Consider the following 15397-nt stretch of genomic DNA (forward strand, 5'->3'; position numbering starts at 1 on the left):
AAACTGGTCACTTTTTGGGAATACGCATACAAAGGTGCACAACAGGCCGACTAACAAGAGAGTGGAGAAACTGGTGGTTATCTGGGCGAACCTACAACTTATTGAGCCAGATACAGAAGTGTCCACCACACAGCTAGACAGTGACACAGAGGAGGAAATGGACATGTCAGAGCCAGAGTCAGAGAATCAGGAGGAGCAATGATGAGAAGAAGACTCATGAGCAGAAGACTCAAAGGGACAAAATAAGGGCAAATTACAGGCTAAATAAGCTGACGCTCTTTTTATTTTATTTTAGATGGGTTTTTTGTGTGGGGGTTCAATAAAGTTCAAAATTATAACCTAAATAAAGTTTTGAAAGCCTGTTTTTATTTGTATGGAACAGTATGTCTATTTTGATGGCAAAGGTAATATAAGGGTCAGAGACAAAAACCATCAGTGTGCAAAAAAACTCAAAATTCCCATAAATTCTCAAAATTTCCATGGAAAGTTTCCTCTTCTAAAAATTCCTGGAATTTTGCAACTTTAGTGAGCACTTCAAGCAGAGCTGGGCACTAATAATATATTCAAATACACATATGGAGCATTTGTATGACTATGGACGAATGTAATTGCTGCATATCAGAATCATAGAATGGTTACAGTACAGAAGGAGGCCATTCGGCCTGTTGAGCCCGTGCCGGCTCTCTGCAAGAGCACTTCAGCTCGTCCCACTCCCCCGCCCTTTCCCGTAGCCCTGCAAATCTTTTCCCAATCCCTTTTGAAAGCCACGATTGAATCTGCCTCCACCACCCTTTCAGGTGGTGCATTCCAGATCCTAACCACTCGCTGCGTATAAAAGTTTTTCCTCATGTCGCCTTTGGTTCTTCTGCCAATCAGCTTCAATCTGTGTCCTCTGGTTCTTGACCCTTCCGCCAATGGGAACAGTTTCTCTCTATCTACTCTGTCCAGACCCCTCATGATTTTGAACACCACTATCAATCTCCTCTCAACCTTCTCTGCTCGAAGGAGAACAACCCAGGCTTCTCCAGTCTATCCATGTAACTGAAGTCCCTCATCCCTGGAACCATTCTTTTAAATCTTTTCTGCACCCTCTCTAAGGCCTTCACATCCTTCCTAAAGTGCAGTGCCCTGAGGCCAAACCAGTGTTTCATAAAGATTCATCATAACTTCCTTGCTTTTGTATGCAATGCCTCTATTTATGAAGCCCAGGATCTCGTATGCTTTTTTAACCGCTTTCTCAACCTGCCCTGCCACCTTCAACGATTTCTGCACATATAACCCCAGGTCTCTCTGTTCATGCACCCCCTTTAGAATTGTACCCTTTAGTTTATATTGCCTCTCCTCATCCTTCCTACCAAAATGTATCACTTCACACTTTTCTGCGTTAACTTTCATCTGCCACGTGTTCGCCATTCCACCAGTCTGTCTGTTCTATTGAAGTCTATCCTTTATACGCCAATTGAATCCTGATAACGGTATAATTTGTTTTCCAAGAAATGTTGGACTGGGATTGTGCTGCAGATGACAATTGTTGCAGCTGCAGTTCTGATAGTTCAGGTGAGACTCTTCATTTGGATCAATTTGATTTTGGCTCACTATTTTCCATACCAATCTTGGAGCAATAAATCACACCCCTGCCAGGCAACTTAGACTATAATTTTAAAGTCGAAGTGGCAGCAGCATGGAAACTGGCTTAAATGTAGGAAAATCACGATCGCCATGGATAATAATGGGGGCAGAGTTATCATAATTACCTTCAAACTGTTTTCAGAGGGGAACGGCAGAAAAGTCCCAGGAAAATTTGGAGTGGCATAATTAATGCCATAAGTCACTTACTCCATAATTTCCTCTTTCTTTTGCGCCGTTCATGGGTCCCTACAACACAGATACGCCATTATGACACAAGTCCCCAGGAAAATCTGGGCCACAGTTTGCAGCAAATACGAAGAATTCTTATCCCTGGATCACAACTGCAAGGACAAATTACATTAAAAAGTAGTTTCTGGATCCTGAGGAACTTAGTCTGCTTATTTGCTGTTAAACCATTGAAAAGGACAATGGTATTTAAAAAAAACTAAATTATAATAATACAGTATCTAAAGCACATGAAACGTGGAGTCTATGCAAATGGCATACTGCAATTGGAAGTGATTGCTAGTTCTGTCTCATGCAACTACTGTAAAAGATACATCATGAGGAATTAGATCTGCTTATAGAATGTATGTAAAATAGTTGGAAAAGAATTGTAGCTATTTGAAATACAAACCTCTACTATAACACAGTATAACCACACTCAACAATTTTAGGTGATACTGGGTTTGAGGCAAAAGGCTATTTTTCAATCCAATGCACTAGATGTCCCCAATGCTTTTTTGGAAATGTGCATTTAATGTTCTGAAAAGGTAAAACAAGGCTGCTGTCCAGTGTAAATCAGCTTTGCTTCCTTAGAAACTGATAACCACCTGCCATCCACTACTACTTAGAAGAGTTCATCATGACAAATTGCTACTAGATACAGGAAACTTTCGATTTACCGGCACCTAAATAACCGGAAATCTCGGTTAACCGGCAAAATTCAGGAGTAGGTTTTACTTCATATTGTATTTGCCTTCTTCCATCTGTGCTGTGCAAGGGTGTGGCTGCAGCTGTTGCTAAGCTACAGAGACGCTTGGAACTTGTGTTCATTGTTCTACAGTTGTTGCTAAGCAACAGGGTTTGTTGCTTTATATGGAGCTGTCAGCTCTCCCTATCTTTTACTATAGCGTTCGGTTATCCGGAATTTTTGATGAACCGGCACCACGTCGGTCCCGTCCGTGCCGGATAAAAAAAAGTTTCCTGTACTTGAACTAAAAGCAAAAGCCCATGGGTTCCAAGGAAAAGTGGCAAAGTGACAAGGGAAAACACAATAAATGGTAGAATTGAGAAGTGTAGAGGAACAGAGAGACTTGGAGTGCATGTCCACAGATCCCTGAAAATAGCAGGACAGGTAGATAAGGTGGTTAAGGCGGCATACGAGATACTTTCCTTTATTAGCCGAGGCATAGAATACAAGAGCAGGGAGTTTATGCTAGATCTGTATAAAACACTAGCTAGGCCACAGCTAGAGTATTGCGTACTGTTCTCGTCAACACATTACAGGAAAGATGCGATTGCGCTAGAGAGGGTACAGAGGAGATTTACGAGGATGTTTCCAGGACCGGAGAATTTTAGCTATGAGGAAAGATTGGTTAGGCTGAGGTTGTTTTCTTTGGAACAGAGGAGCTGAGGGGAGACTTAATTGAGGTGTATAAAATTATGAGAGGCCTACATAGAGTGGATAGGAAGGACCTATTTCCCTTAGCAGAGAGGTCAATAACCAGGGGGCATAGATTTACAGTAATTGGTAGAAGGATTAGAGGGGAGTTGAGGAGATCTTTTTGGTAGGCGACTGGAACTCATTGCCTGAAAGGGTGGTAGAAGCAGAAATCCTCATCACATTTAAAAAGTACTTGGGTATGCACTTGAAGTGCCGTAACCTACAGGGCTATGGATCAAGAGCTGGAAAGTGGGATGGGGCTGGATAGCTCTTTGTCGGTCGGCACAGACACGATGGGCCGAATGGCCTCCTTCTGTGCCTTAAATTTCTATGATTCCATGTCTGACCTTCAGCAGGTCGCAACGTCCCACATTGGCCCGGAATTTGCAGTAGTAATAACGGCAAGGCTGTCAGCGCTCGCCGTTATTACTGTGTAAAACTGAAAGCAACATCTGGCGTCTGCACATGTGGAAATCGGGAAGTTGCTGTCAGTGATAACCTGCTCCTCCACAGGGTGCGCTGTTACAGTCTTCACAGATGAAATCACTGAACTGTCGTGAACTTCAACTATTTACACACTATTTTTGCTTTAAGGAGCAATGATAAAGTTAAACCTTGTTCAGGAGTAACTGAGTTTTTTTTAACACCATACTAAGCAATGTTCCCTCTAATTTTTTTGGGGGCCATGTAGCCCCTTTAGCGGGCTGCACGGTCCATTCAAAATTCTGCACATGCATGGCTTTTCCCATTTTAAAAGCTGCCAAGATGGCTGTGTGGGTCCTCCAGAGTGCTGCGCAGCTGCGTGACTATGCAGCTTAAAGGGAATATTGGCACTAAGTCATAACTGCTGCTGAACAACCTCGCTGGTCCTGAAAAACTCATTTTACAAGTGTGGAGTCAAATTCCCTCAGAAGAACATTGAAATATTGAGAATTTCTTTCTAACATTTACGTTTCTCCCTTTACCCCATTGTGTATGTCCCAATCTTTATTTTACTTTCTGTACAATGACTTAAATACAATTTATATTCCTTGCTTTTTACTTCCTGCTTTGCGGTCTGTGAAATTTCTTCAATCTGATTGGCCGATCAGCCTGCCTGCTGCCTGCCCAGTTGCTGGATGCCACAGATGCCCTGTAGAAGGTGCCAAATTAAAAATGACATTGGAAAAAAGGAAGTCTACGCTCTAGAGCCTGTGGGCAGCTTTAGCTTTTTTGAAGTCAGCAGCAAGCGCCGTTCCTTCGCCGCTGACTGACAAATCTGGCCACTGATTGCAAAACATGCCAAACATATGCTGAGTGCCATTAGTATATTAACTAGCTAGCAAGGAACTTTCCACATGTAAAAACAGGAAGTACGAAAGTGCCTTCTGTTCTCAATACACTATTTTTATTACAAGTACTATATGAACAAAGTGCAAAAAGAGTAATGTTAGATTATCTACTATATTAACTCACAAAGAAAATCTTCAGAAAACAATTATGAAAATGAAGTTTTCGTCAGCTGTCCAAGGCTCAATAATTGAATCAATTAAATAATTAAACACAAGAACTTACAGAAAATAATATATTTTTAGAATGTAGAAGGATAAAAATCATAATAGAAGTAAATTTACCTTGAATATTTCTGGGTAATCCAGTTGGGACACCAGCACCAAACTTTTAGGTGCAAACACCTGTGCCGGTTGGATTAACCCTGTGTCCTCCTCTTCCTCTTCAGTTTCATCACGTTTAGCTCCCTGTAGCATATTAAAGAGATTGAAATAAATTTGAATCACTACACAAAGAAAGCCCAAGAGCATACAGTACCAACTTGCATTTCTCCACATTTGGGAACGATCAATTCAAATTTAAAGCAAAAGAAAACACCTTTTCTTGGTCCTTTGTCAAAATAATAAAGCTGTGAAACAAGGTAAGTCACGATAGCTTGCCACACAATACTATGATGTCATCAGCTATGTCAACATTTCTAGAAATATGTCAATTTTGTCTATTCTGATGCATCAATCACATCAAATTGAAATTCTAATATTTTCCTGTTGACCAATCAACACATCAAGGCAGATTTGCGTTTACATTTCACCTCAATCATAATATGATAGCCATGGTGTGGAGATGCCGGAGTTGGACTGGGGTGGACAAATGTAAGAAATCACACAACACCAGGTTATAGTCCAACAGCTTTATTTGAAATCAATCTTTATGCATTTCTCCACTTCACCTGAAGAAGGAGCAGCACTCCGAAAGCTTGTGATTTCAAATAAAGCTGTTGGACTATAACCTGGTGTTGTGTGATTTCTTACATAATATGATAGAATTTTATATTGAGTTTGAGAGTGATTTAGTTAAATCCAAAACTAGGGTCTTAAATCTGAACAAAGCAAACAAAAGGTATGAGGGGCGAGTTGGCTAAGGTAGATTGGGAAACTACATTAAAAGATATGACGGTAGATAAACAACGGTAAACATATAAAGAAATAATTCATAATTCGGAACGAATATACATTCCATGAAGGAATAAGAACCCCACGAGAAAAGTGTTCTAACCGTGGCTAACAAGAGAAGTTAAAGATAGTATTAGATTAAAGGATGAGGCTATAATGTTGCCAAAAGAGAGTAGTAAGCCTGAGGATTGGGAGAATTTTAGAATTCAGCAAAGGATAACCTTGAAATTGTTGAGAGAGAAAACAGAATATGAGAATAAACTGGCAAGAGACATAAAAACAGATTGTAAAGGCTTCGATACGTATGTAAAAAGGAAGAGATTAGCGAAAGTAAACATGGTTCCCTTACAGGCAGAGACAGGAGAAATTATAATGGGGAATAAGGAAATGGCAGAGACGTTAAACAAATATTTTGTATCTGTCTGCACAGTAGAAAACACAAAAAACATTCTGGAGATAGTGGGGAACCAAGGGTCTAGTGAGAATGAGAAACTTAAAGAAATTACAGGAAACTTTCGTTTAACCGGAGGTTAAATGTCCGGAAAGCTCTATCTACCGGCAAAATTCAGGAGCCATTTCCTTTAAGTTTTTTTACTTCTCGTAGCTTTTTTTTTCCCCAGTCGTGGCTCCCAAGCGTCTAGCTGAAGCTGTTGCTTAGCTACAGAGACGCTTTTAAGCTGCGGCTGACTGTTTTGAAGCTGTTGCTAAGCAACAGGGTTTGTTGTTAAGCTCCGTATGTTTTAACATTAGCGCTGGTTTATATGGCAGTTTTGATGGGACGGCACCAACTCGGTCCCGTCGGTGCCGGATACCAGAAAGTTTCCTGTAGTATTAATAAAGAAATAGTACTGGAGAAATTAATGGGACTAAAAGTTGACCTGATAGCCTACATCCTAGGGTTTTAAAAAAGCTGGCTACAGAGATAGCGGATGCATTGGTTTTGATCTTCCAGAATTCCCTAGATATTAGAATGGTCTCCGTAGACCAGAAGGTAGCAAATGTATTCAAGTAAGGAGAGAGAGAGAAAACAGGGAACTATAGGCCAGTTAGCCTGCCATCAGTAGTAGGGAAAATGCCAGAATCTATTATCAGGGGCCTGGTAACAGGGCACTTATAAAATCAAAGTACGATTGGGCAGAGTCAACCTGGATTTATGAAAGGGAAATCGTGTTTGACAAACCTATTGTCACGTTTATTTCCAACACCAGATTTCTGGTTGGTTACTTTGGACGACAAGAGCTGATTTCTGACTGGTTCCCTTGGCGAGTCGACACGAGCTCGACGGGCCAAATGGCTGCCTTCTGTGCTGTAACCATTCTATGATTCTAGGACAAGACCTGATTTCTGACTGGTTCCCTTGGAGGACAAGACAAACCCAGCAGTTTATCTGGAATGTGGAATTAGATCCTGCCTGCCTAAGTAATCAAGTGCTTTGCAAAGTGTAATTCGAGCCATTCTAACTGCCAGGCTCCAGACAGAACAGAGCTCACATAGAACAGAGAGAGCTCACACAGAACAGACATGGCTCACCCTCGCGGGTTAAGACCTTCTGCCAACCCGCCAAACAAGATCCTGCCCCCCACTCCAACAAGTTCCTAACCTTCCTCCTACCCCCCAGTTCCTGACCTTCTTCCTCTGCTCAAGTTCCTAACCTCCCCTCCGCCCTGGGTTCCTGACCACCTCCCTCTGCCCAAGTTCCTGACCTGCCCTCCCCATCCAAGTTTCTGATCTCCCCTCCCCGCCCAAGTTCCTGACCTGTTCCCCCTGCCCAAATTATCCCCCTCCGCCCTGGGTTCCTGACCTTCTCACCCCAGCAAGTTCCTGACCATCCCCACCCCCGCACCCCATAGATGGGCAGTGTGTGTGGGTCACGGATTGCTCACAGGTTTATTGGGTATGAAGTGAATAGTGACAGCGTCATGACTTCCGGATTTCGTTCAGTCAAATGATGTCACTTGCCCTACAGGCACCGACCTTTCTGAGAAATCAACCAGGTCTAGGGTAAGAAGAGGGAGAACGTGGTGTGGGTGCAAAGGGGATGGGGTTGGAAGAACATGATCCGTCTTACCATTTGGATAACGTTCCCACTCTCATTTCACCCCCCTTTTAGACCTGGATCACGTTCTTCCCCCATCCCCACTGGGCTCTCCGTGCTCTTTACACCACACCCCTGCCCCACCCCGAGTTCCTGATCTCCTCCAATTGCTCCTCCCCCTCCGACCCGCCGCTCTCGCTCCTCCCCCTCCGACCCGCCGCTCTCGCTCCTCCCCCTCCGACCCGCCGCTCTCGCTCCTCCCCCTCCGACCCGCCGCTCTCGCTCCTCCCCCTCCGACCCGCCGCTCTCGCTCCTCCCCCTCCGACCCGCCGCTCTCGCTCCTCCCCCTCCGATCTCCGCTCTCTTTCCTCCCCCTCCGATCTGCGCTCTCTTCTCCCCGTCCGATCTGCCGCTCTCTTCTCCCCCTCCGATCTGCCGCTCTCTTCTCCCCCTCCGATCTGCCGCTCTCTTCTCCCCCTCCGATCTGCCGCTCTCGCTCCTCCCCCCTCCGATCTCCGCTCTCGCTCCTCCCCCTCCGATGTCCGCTCTCGCTCCTCCCCCTCCGATCTCCGCTCTCGCTCCTCCCCCTCCGATCTCCGCTCTCGCTCCTCCCCCTCCGATCTCCGCTCTCGCTCCTCCCCCTCCGATCTCCGCTCTCTCTTCTCCCCCTCCGATCTCCGCTCTCTCTTCTCCCCCTCCGATCTCTCTTCCCCCCCTCCGATCTCCGTTCTCTCTTCTCCCCCTCCAATCTCCGCTCTCTCTTCCCCCCCTCCAATCTCCGCTCTCTCTTCCCCCCCTCCAATCTCTGCTCTCTTCTCCCCCTCCGATCTCCTCCCTCTGCTCCCACTCGTCTCTTCCCCATACCCTCCTCTCCAACACCCACTCCTCTCTTCTCCATCCCTCCCCCTCCTCTCTTCCCCCCTTCTCACTCCCCTCCTCTCTTCCCCACCTTCTCCCTCCCCTCTCCTCCTCCTCCTCCCTCTCCCCGTTTCAATCTTCTCTCTCTTTCTTCCCCTCCCCTCCTTACGGGGCCGAAGAAAGCGTGGCCCATGGTGCAGGCCGCAACTGTTGGGTACTGCGCATGCTCGGCTTCGGTAAACAGCACGTATGCGCAGAAAGAGATCAGGTGCGCATGTGCGACTCCGGGATACCGTGCGCATGCGCAGAAAGCCGCGAATATGTTGGTCCAGATAATCGCAGCGCAAATCTATTAGAATTATTTCAGGATGTAACTAGCAAGATAGATAAAGGGAACCACGGGATGTGGTATGTTTGGATTTTCAAAAAGATTTCAATAAGATGCCACACAAGAGGTTATTACAAAAAAGTAAGGCTCCCGGGATTGGGGTAATCTATTAGCATCAATTCAGGATTGGTTAATGGACAGAAAACAAAGAGTAGGAATAAATGGGTAATTTTTGGGTTGGCAGGCTATAACTAGTGGGGTACCGCAAGCATCAGTGCTTGGGCCTCAGCTATTTACAATCTATATCAATGAATTAGATGAGGGAACCGAGTGTAACATAGCCAAGTTTGCTGGCGATACAAAGCTAGGTGGAAAAGTAAGCTGTAAGGAGGACGCAAAGAGGCTGCAAAGGGATATAGACAGGTTAAGTGAGTGGACAAGAATGTGGCAGATGGAATATGATGTGGAGAAATTGAAGTTAGCCACTTTGGTAGGCAAACATTTTTTTTTTTTAAAATAAGGTGACAGACTGGGAAATGCAGGTATTCAGAGGGATGTGGGTGTCCTTGTACACGAATCACAGAAAGTTAACATACAGGCACGGTAAGCAATTAGGAAAGCAAATGGTATGTTGGCCTTTATTATAAAGGGATTGGAGTATAAGAGTAACGACATCTTACTGCAATTATATAGGGCCCTGGTGAGACCACACCTGGAGTACTGTGTACAGTCTTGGTCTCCTTACCCAAGGAAGGATATAATTGCCTTCGAGGGAGTGCAACGAAGGTTCACTAGACTGATTCCTGGGAAGGGGGGATTGTCCTATGAGGAGAGATTGAGTAGACTAGGCCTATATTTCCTAGAGTTTAGAAGAATGAGAGGTGATCGAATTGAAACATATAAAATTCTTCAGGGGCTTGACAGGGTAGATGCAGGGAGGATGTTTCCCCTAGCTTGGGAGTCTAGATCTAGGGGGGGGTCACAGTCTCAGAATAAGGGGTCGGCCATTTAGGACTGAGATGAGGAGAAATGTCTTCTCTCAAAGGGTTTTGCATCTTTGGAATTCTCTACCCCAGAGGCTGTGGATGCTCAGGTGTTGAGTATATTCAAGACAGAGATCGACAGATTTGTGGAAACTAAGGGAATCAAGGGATACGGCAGGGAAGTGGAGTTAAGGTCGAAGATCCTATTGAATCGTGGAGCAGGCTTGAAGGGCAGAATGGCCTACTCCTATTTCTTATTTTCTTTTGTTCAACACATCCCTCAGAAATGTTCAAAGCGCTTCACACTACTTACTTTTTGAAGTACAGTCATTACTGTTAGGTAAGCGAATAAGGTAGTCAAGATTCCAGAAACAGAAATGAATGACCAGTTCATCTGGGGGGTATTTTGGGTGGTTTTGTTCGAAGAATATTAAGTCATCAGGAGAACTCACTGCTTATTTTTATGTCCAACTGAACAGGTAGATAGTTCTCAGTTTAACCTCTCATCCAAAAGATGGTATCACCAACAATCAGCAGACCTCAGTAGTGCATTAAGGTGTCCAGTCCAAGTAGGTCTCAATTACATGTGCGAGAGGCAAGAGCCATATTCGTGCTTGTGCCTCATTTGATTATAATTGGCAAGAAGGGTCTCCTAGGCAAGCTTCCAGACACCAGTGGGCACAGGTGGCATAGTTGGTCAATGCAAGAAGCACTGCACCCAGGACCTGGCTTCAAGGGAGAAAGTGACCATAATATGGTTGAATTCCAAATTCAGTTTGAGGATGAGAGAGTTGGATCTCAAACCAGCGTACTGAACTTAAATAAAGGAGACTATGAAGGTATGAGAGTAGAATTGACTAAAGTGGACTGGGAAAACAGATTAAAGTGTAAGACGGTACAAGAGCAGTGGTCTACATTCAAGGAGATATTTCACATCGTTCAAGATAAATATATTCCACTGAGGAAAAAGGGGAATAAAAGAAAAGACAGCCATCCGTGGCTTAGTAAAGTAATAAAGGATAGTATCCGACTGAAAACAAGGGCATATAAAGTAGCCAAATCTAGTGGGAGGATAGAAGATTGGGAAGCATTTAAAAGCCAGCAAACAATAACTAAAAGATTAATTAAGAAAGGGAAAATAAATTATGAAAGTAAACTAGCAAAAAATATAAAAACAGATAGCAAGAGTTTCTACAGCTATATAAAAAGAAAAAGGGTGGTTAAAGTGAACGTTGGTCCCTTAGAGGATGGGACCGGGAAACTAGTGGTGGGGAACATGGAGATGGCAAAGACGCTGAACAAATATTTTGTATCAGTCTTTACGGTAGAGGACACTAAAAATATCCCAACACTGGACAAACAGGGGGCAATGGGGGGGGGGAGGAGCTAAACATGATTAAAAATCACTAAGGAGATGGTACTCAGTAAAATAATGGGACTTAAGGCGGATAAATCCCCCGGACCTGATGGCCTACATCCTAGGGTCTTGAGAGAAGTGGCGGTAGGGATTGTGGATGCATTGGTGATTATTTTCCAGAACTCCCTTGACTCAGGAAAGGTCCCGGCAGATTGGAAAACTGCTAATGTAACACCCTTATTTAAGAAGGGAAGTAGACAAAAAGCTGGAAACTATAGACCAGTTAGCCTAACATCTGTGGTTGGCAAAATGTTGGAGTCCATTATTAAGGAAACAGTAACAGAGCATTTGGATAAACATAATTTAATAGGACAGAGTCAGCATGGTTTTATGAAGTTTGACAAATTTGCTCGAATTCTTTGAGGATGTACCATACAGGGTGGATAAAGGGGAACCAGTGGATGTAGTGTATTTGGACTTCCAAAAGGCATTTGGCAAGGTTCCACACAAAAGATTACTGATCAAGATAAAAAATCACGGGATTGGGGTAATATACTGGCATGGGTGGAAGATTGGCTATCTAACAGAAAACAAAGAGTTGGGATAAATGGTTCATTCTTGGGCTGGCAATCAGTAACTACTGGTGTTCCGCAGGGGTCAGTGCTGGGACCCCAACTCTTTACAATCTATATTAACGATTTGGAGGAAGGGACCGAGTGCAACATATCCAAGTTTGCCGACGATACAAAGATGGGAGGGAAAGCAATGAGTGAGGAGGACATAAAAAACCTGCAAAAGGACATAGACAGGCTAAGTGAGTGGGTAGAGATTTGGCAGATGCAATATAATGTTGGAAAGTGTGAGGTTGTGCACTTTGGCAGAAAAAATCAAAGAGCAAGTTATTATCTAAATGGAGAGAAACTGCAAAGTGCTACAGTACAAAGGGATCTGGGGGTCCTGGTGCATGAAACACAAAAAGTTAGTATGCAGGTGCAGCAGGTGATCAGGAAGGCCAATGGAATCTTGGCTTTTATTGCGAGAGGGATGGAGTATAAAAACAGGGAAGTCTTGCTGCAGTTATACAGGGTATTGGTGAGGTCACACCTGGAATACTGCATACAGTTTTGGTTTCCATATTTAAGAAAAGATATACTTGCTCTCGAGGCAGTTCAGAGAAGGTTCACTCAGTTGATTCCGGAGATGAGGGGGTTGACGTATGAGGAAAGGTTGAGTAGGTTGGGACTCTACTCATTGGAGTTCAGAAGAATGAGAGGCGATCTTATCGAAACATGTAAGATTGTGAGGGGGCTTGCTCAGGTGGATGCGGTGAGGATGTTTCCACTGATGGGTGAAACTAGAACTGGGGGACATAATCTAAGAATAAGGGGCTGCCCTTTCAAAACTGAGATGAGGAGAAACTTCTTCACTCAGAGGGTAGTAAATCTATGGAATTTGCTACCCCATAGAGCTGCGGAAGCTGCAACATTAAATACATTTAAAATGGAGATAGACAGTTTCCTAGCAGATAAGGGAATTAGGGGTTACGGGGAGAGGGCAGGGAAGTGGACGTGAGTCTAGATTCGGATCAGCCATGATCCTATTGAATGGCGGAGCAGGCCCGAGGGGCCGTATGGCCTACTCCTGCTCCTACTTCTTATGTTCTTATGTTCTTAATGATCTGACAAGGCCTGCTAAGGTAAGAAACCTAACCTGTACCTCTCATTACTCTCTGCTTAGCCCTGCAACACCTGTCGACCCAGCACTCACAACCCCTTCCCTCCCCACTTCCCATCACTCTCCTGCAATCACTGTAGTACATTTCATAGACCGCGTTCTATTCCTATTGCAGCACTCTGCACCGGTTACTGTCCCTCTCAATTACTTCACTTACTTGCTCACACCTGTACCACCTTTCACACACCATCCACACTATTCGACCCTGACATACACATACTCAAAACATCCGAACACATCTTTTTTGCAGGAAACGTTGGCACACAATACAAGAGAGCAGACAAGGCAGAAGGATGGCCACCGTCAATCCACGAACTATCACCAGTAGAAGAGGTGGTTTTGGACATTGTGGGCAGGGGCATTTTCAGGAATATAGCGACTGGCAAGATTCAAGGTTACGAACCACGGTGTTTACGGGTATCTTACCCTCTTTTCCCATCACACAGAAATTGCAGCCTCAACAAACTACTCATGACATCTTTCTCTGTTTACAGAATCATACAATCATGTATGGATGAGGAAAAGGACTGCAGGGAGGATAGGCAAACTGACCAGGGCACCGTGGCACAGGGGGCCATCCAAGTGGGAGGGGAGAAGGAAGGAATGTGGTAGTGGTAGGGGACAGTATAGTCAGGGGCACAGATACTGTTCTCTGCAGCCGCGAAAGAGAGTTCCGAAGGCTGTGTTGCCTGCCCAGTGCCAGGGTTAAGGATAACTTCTCGTGGCTTGAGAAGAAGTTGGAGTGGGAGGGAGAAGATCCAGTTGTCGTGGTCGATGTAGGAACCATTGACATAGGTAGAACTAAGAATAAGGTTCTACTGAGGGAGTTTGAGGAGCTGGGTCTAAATTAATAAGCAGAACCACAAGGGTAATAATCTCTGGATTGCTACCTGAGCCACACGCAAATTGGCATAGGGTCAAGCAGATCAGAGAGTTAAATGCGTGGCTCAAAGAGTGGTGTGGGAAGAAGGGGTTTCTATTCATGGGGCACTAGCACCAGTACTGGGGAAAGAGGGAGCTGTTCCGTCAAGACGGGTTCCACTTAAACCAGGCTGGGACCATTGTCCTGGCGAATCAAATAACTAGGGCTGTAGATAGGGCATTAAACTAAAAAAAAGTGGGGGGGGGGGGGGAGAAAGAGGGGGTCAGGTGAGGGAAAATTTAGAAATCTAAAGAAAAAGGTCAGGACAATACAGCAGTGTGGCGATTTGGGTAAAAATAAGCAATGTGAGACAGGAAGGGACAGAGAGTTTAATGGTAGCAGCGCAGCAAAGAATAAGGTCAAAGCAAGGAATAATAGTCAAAAATTTAAATTAAAGGCTCTTTATCTGAATGCATGAAGCATTCGTAACAAAATAGACGAACTACTGGCACAAATAGAGATAAATTGTTTGGATCTAATAGCCATTACAGAGACGTAGTTTGCAAGGTTGGGAACTAAATATTCCAGGGTACTTGACATTTTGAAAAGACAGGCAGAATGGAAAAGGAGAGGGAGTAGACCTGATAAAGTATGACATAAGGATAGTAGAGAGAAAGGATCGCGCCTCGGAAAATCAGGAAGTAGAATCCGTATGGGTGGAGATAAGGAATAACAAGAGGCACAAAACACTGGTGGGAGTAGTATATAGGCCTCTAACAGTAGCTATACCATTAGACAGAATATTAATCAAGAAATAGTAGGAGCTTGTAACAAAGATAATGCAATAATCGTGGGGGACTTTAATCTTCATATAGACTGGACAAATCAAATTGACAAGGGTAGTCTGGAGGACAAGTTCAGGGAATGCTTTCAGGACAGTTTCCTAGAACAATACATCATGGAACCAACCAGGGAACAGGCTATTTTAGATCTTGTATTGTGTAATGCGATAGGGTTAATTAGCAATCTCATAGTAAAGGATCCTCTGGGGCAGAGTGATCATAATATGATAGGCAAGTTACTCTCAAACTTAATGTGAAATTCTAAGTCCGAAACTAGAGTCTTAAACTTAAATAAAGCCAATTACATAGGTATGATGAGGGGTAAGTTGGCTAAGGTAGATTGAAAAAATAGCTTAATGCGACAGGTAGATTGGTGAGAACGAGGTCAAGTAGGTTTTTCCCCTCGTGTTGGTTCTCTCACCACCTGACGCAGGCCCAGACTGGCAGTTATGTCCTTCAGGACTCGGCCAGCTCGGTCAGTAGTGGTGCTACCGAGCCACTCTTGGTGATGGACATTGAAGTCCCCTGTCCAGAGTACAGTCTGTGCCCTTGCTACCCTCAGTGCTTCTTTCAAGTGGTGTTCAACGTGGAGGAGTACTGATTCATCAGCTGAGGGAGGGCGTTAGGTGGTAATCAGCAGGAAGTGTCCTTACCCATGCTTG

General features: G+C 44.4%; 1 protein-coding gene across 5 annotated transcripts in view; it reads right to left on the reverse strand.

Annotated features, from left to right (window-relative positions):
- Positions 1-15397, reverse strand: part of sbf2 (SET binding factor 2) — a 709984-nt gene that overhangs the window by 422888 nt on the left and 271699 nt on the right. For all 5 annotated transcript variants that reach the window (XM_086007986.1, XM_086007985.1, XM_086007989.1 and 2 more), the window contains exon 4: positions 4909-5031. In XM_086007986.1, coding sequence (XP_085864112.1) covers positions 4909-5031 — 123 coding nt within the window. The remainder of the gene's footprint in view (positions 1-4908; positions 5032-15397) is intronic.

Source organism: Somniosus microcephalus, chromosome 15, assembly GCF_052327205.1.
Source record: "Somniosus microcephalus isolate GS21.2 chromosome 15, FLI_Smic_1.0, whole genome shotgun sequence".
Classification (NCBI taxonomy): Eukaryota; Metazoa; Chordata; class Chondrichthyes; order Squaliformes; family Somniosidae; genus Somniosus; species Somniosus microcephalus.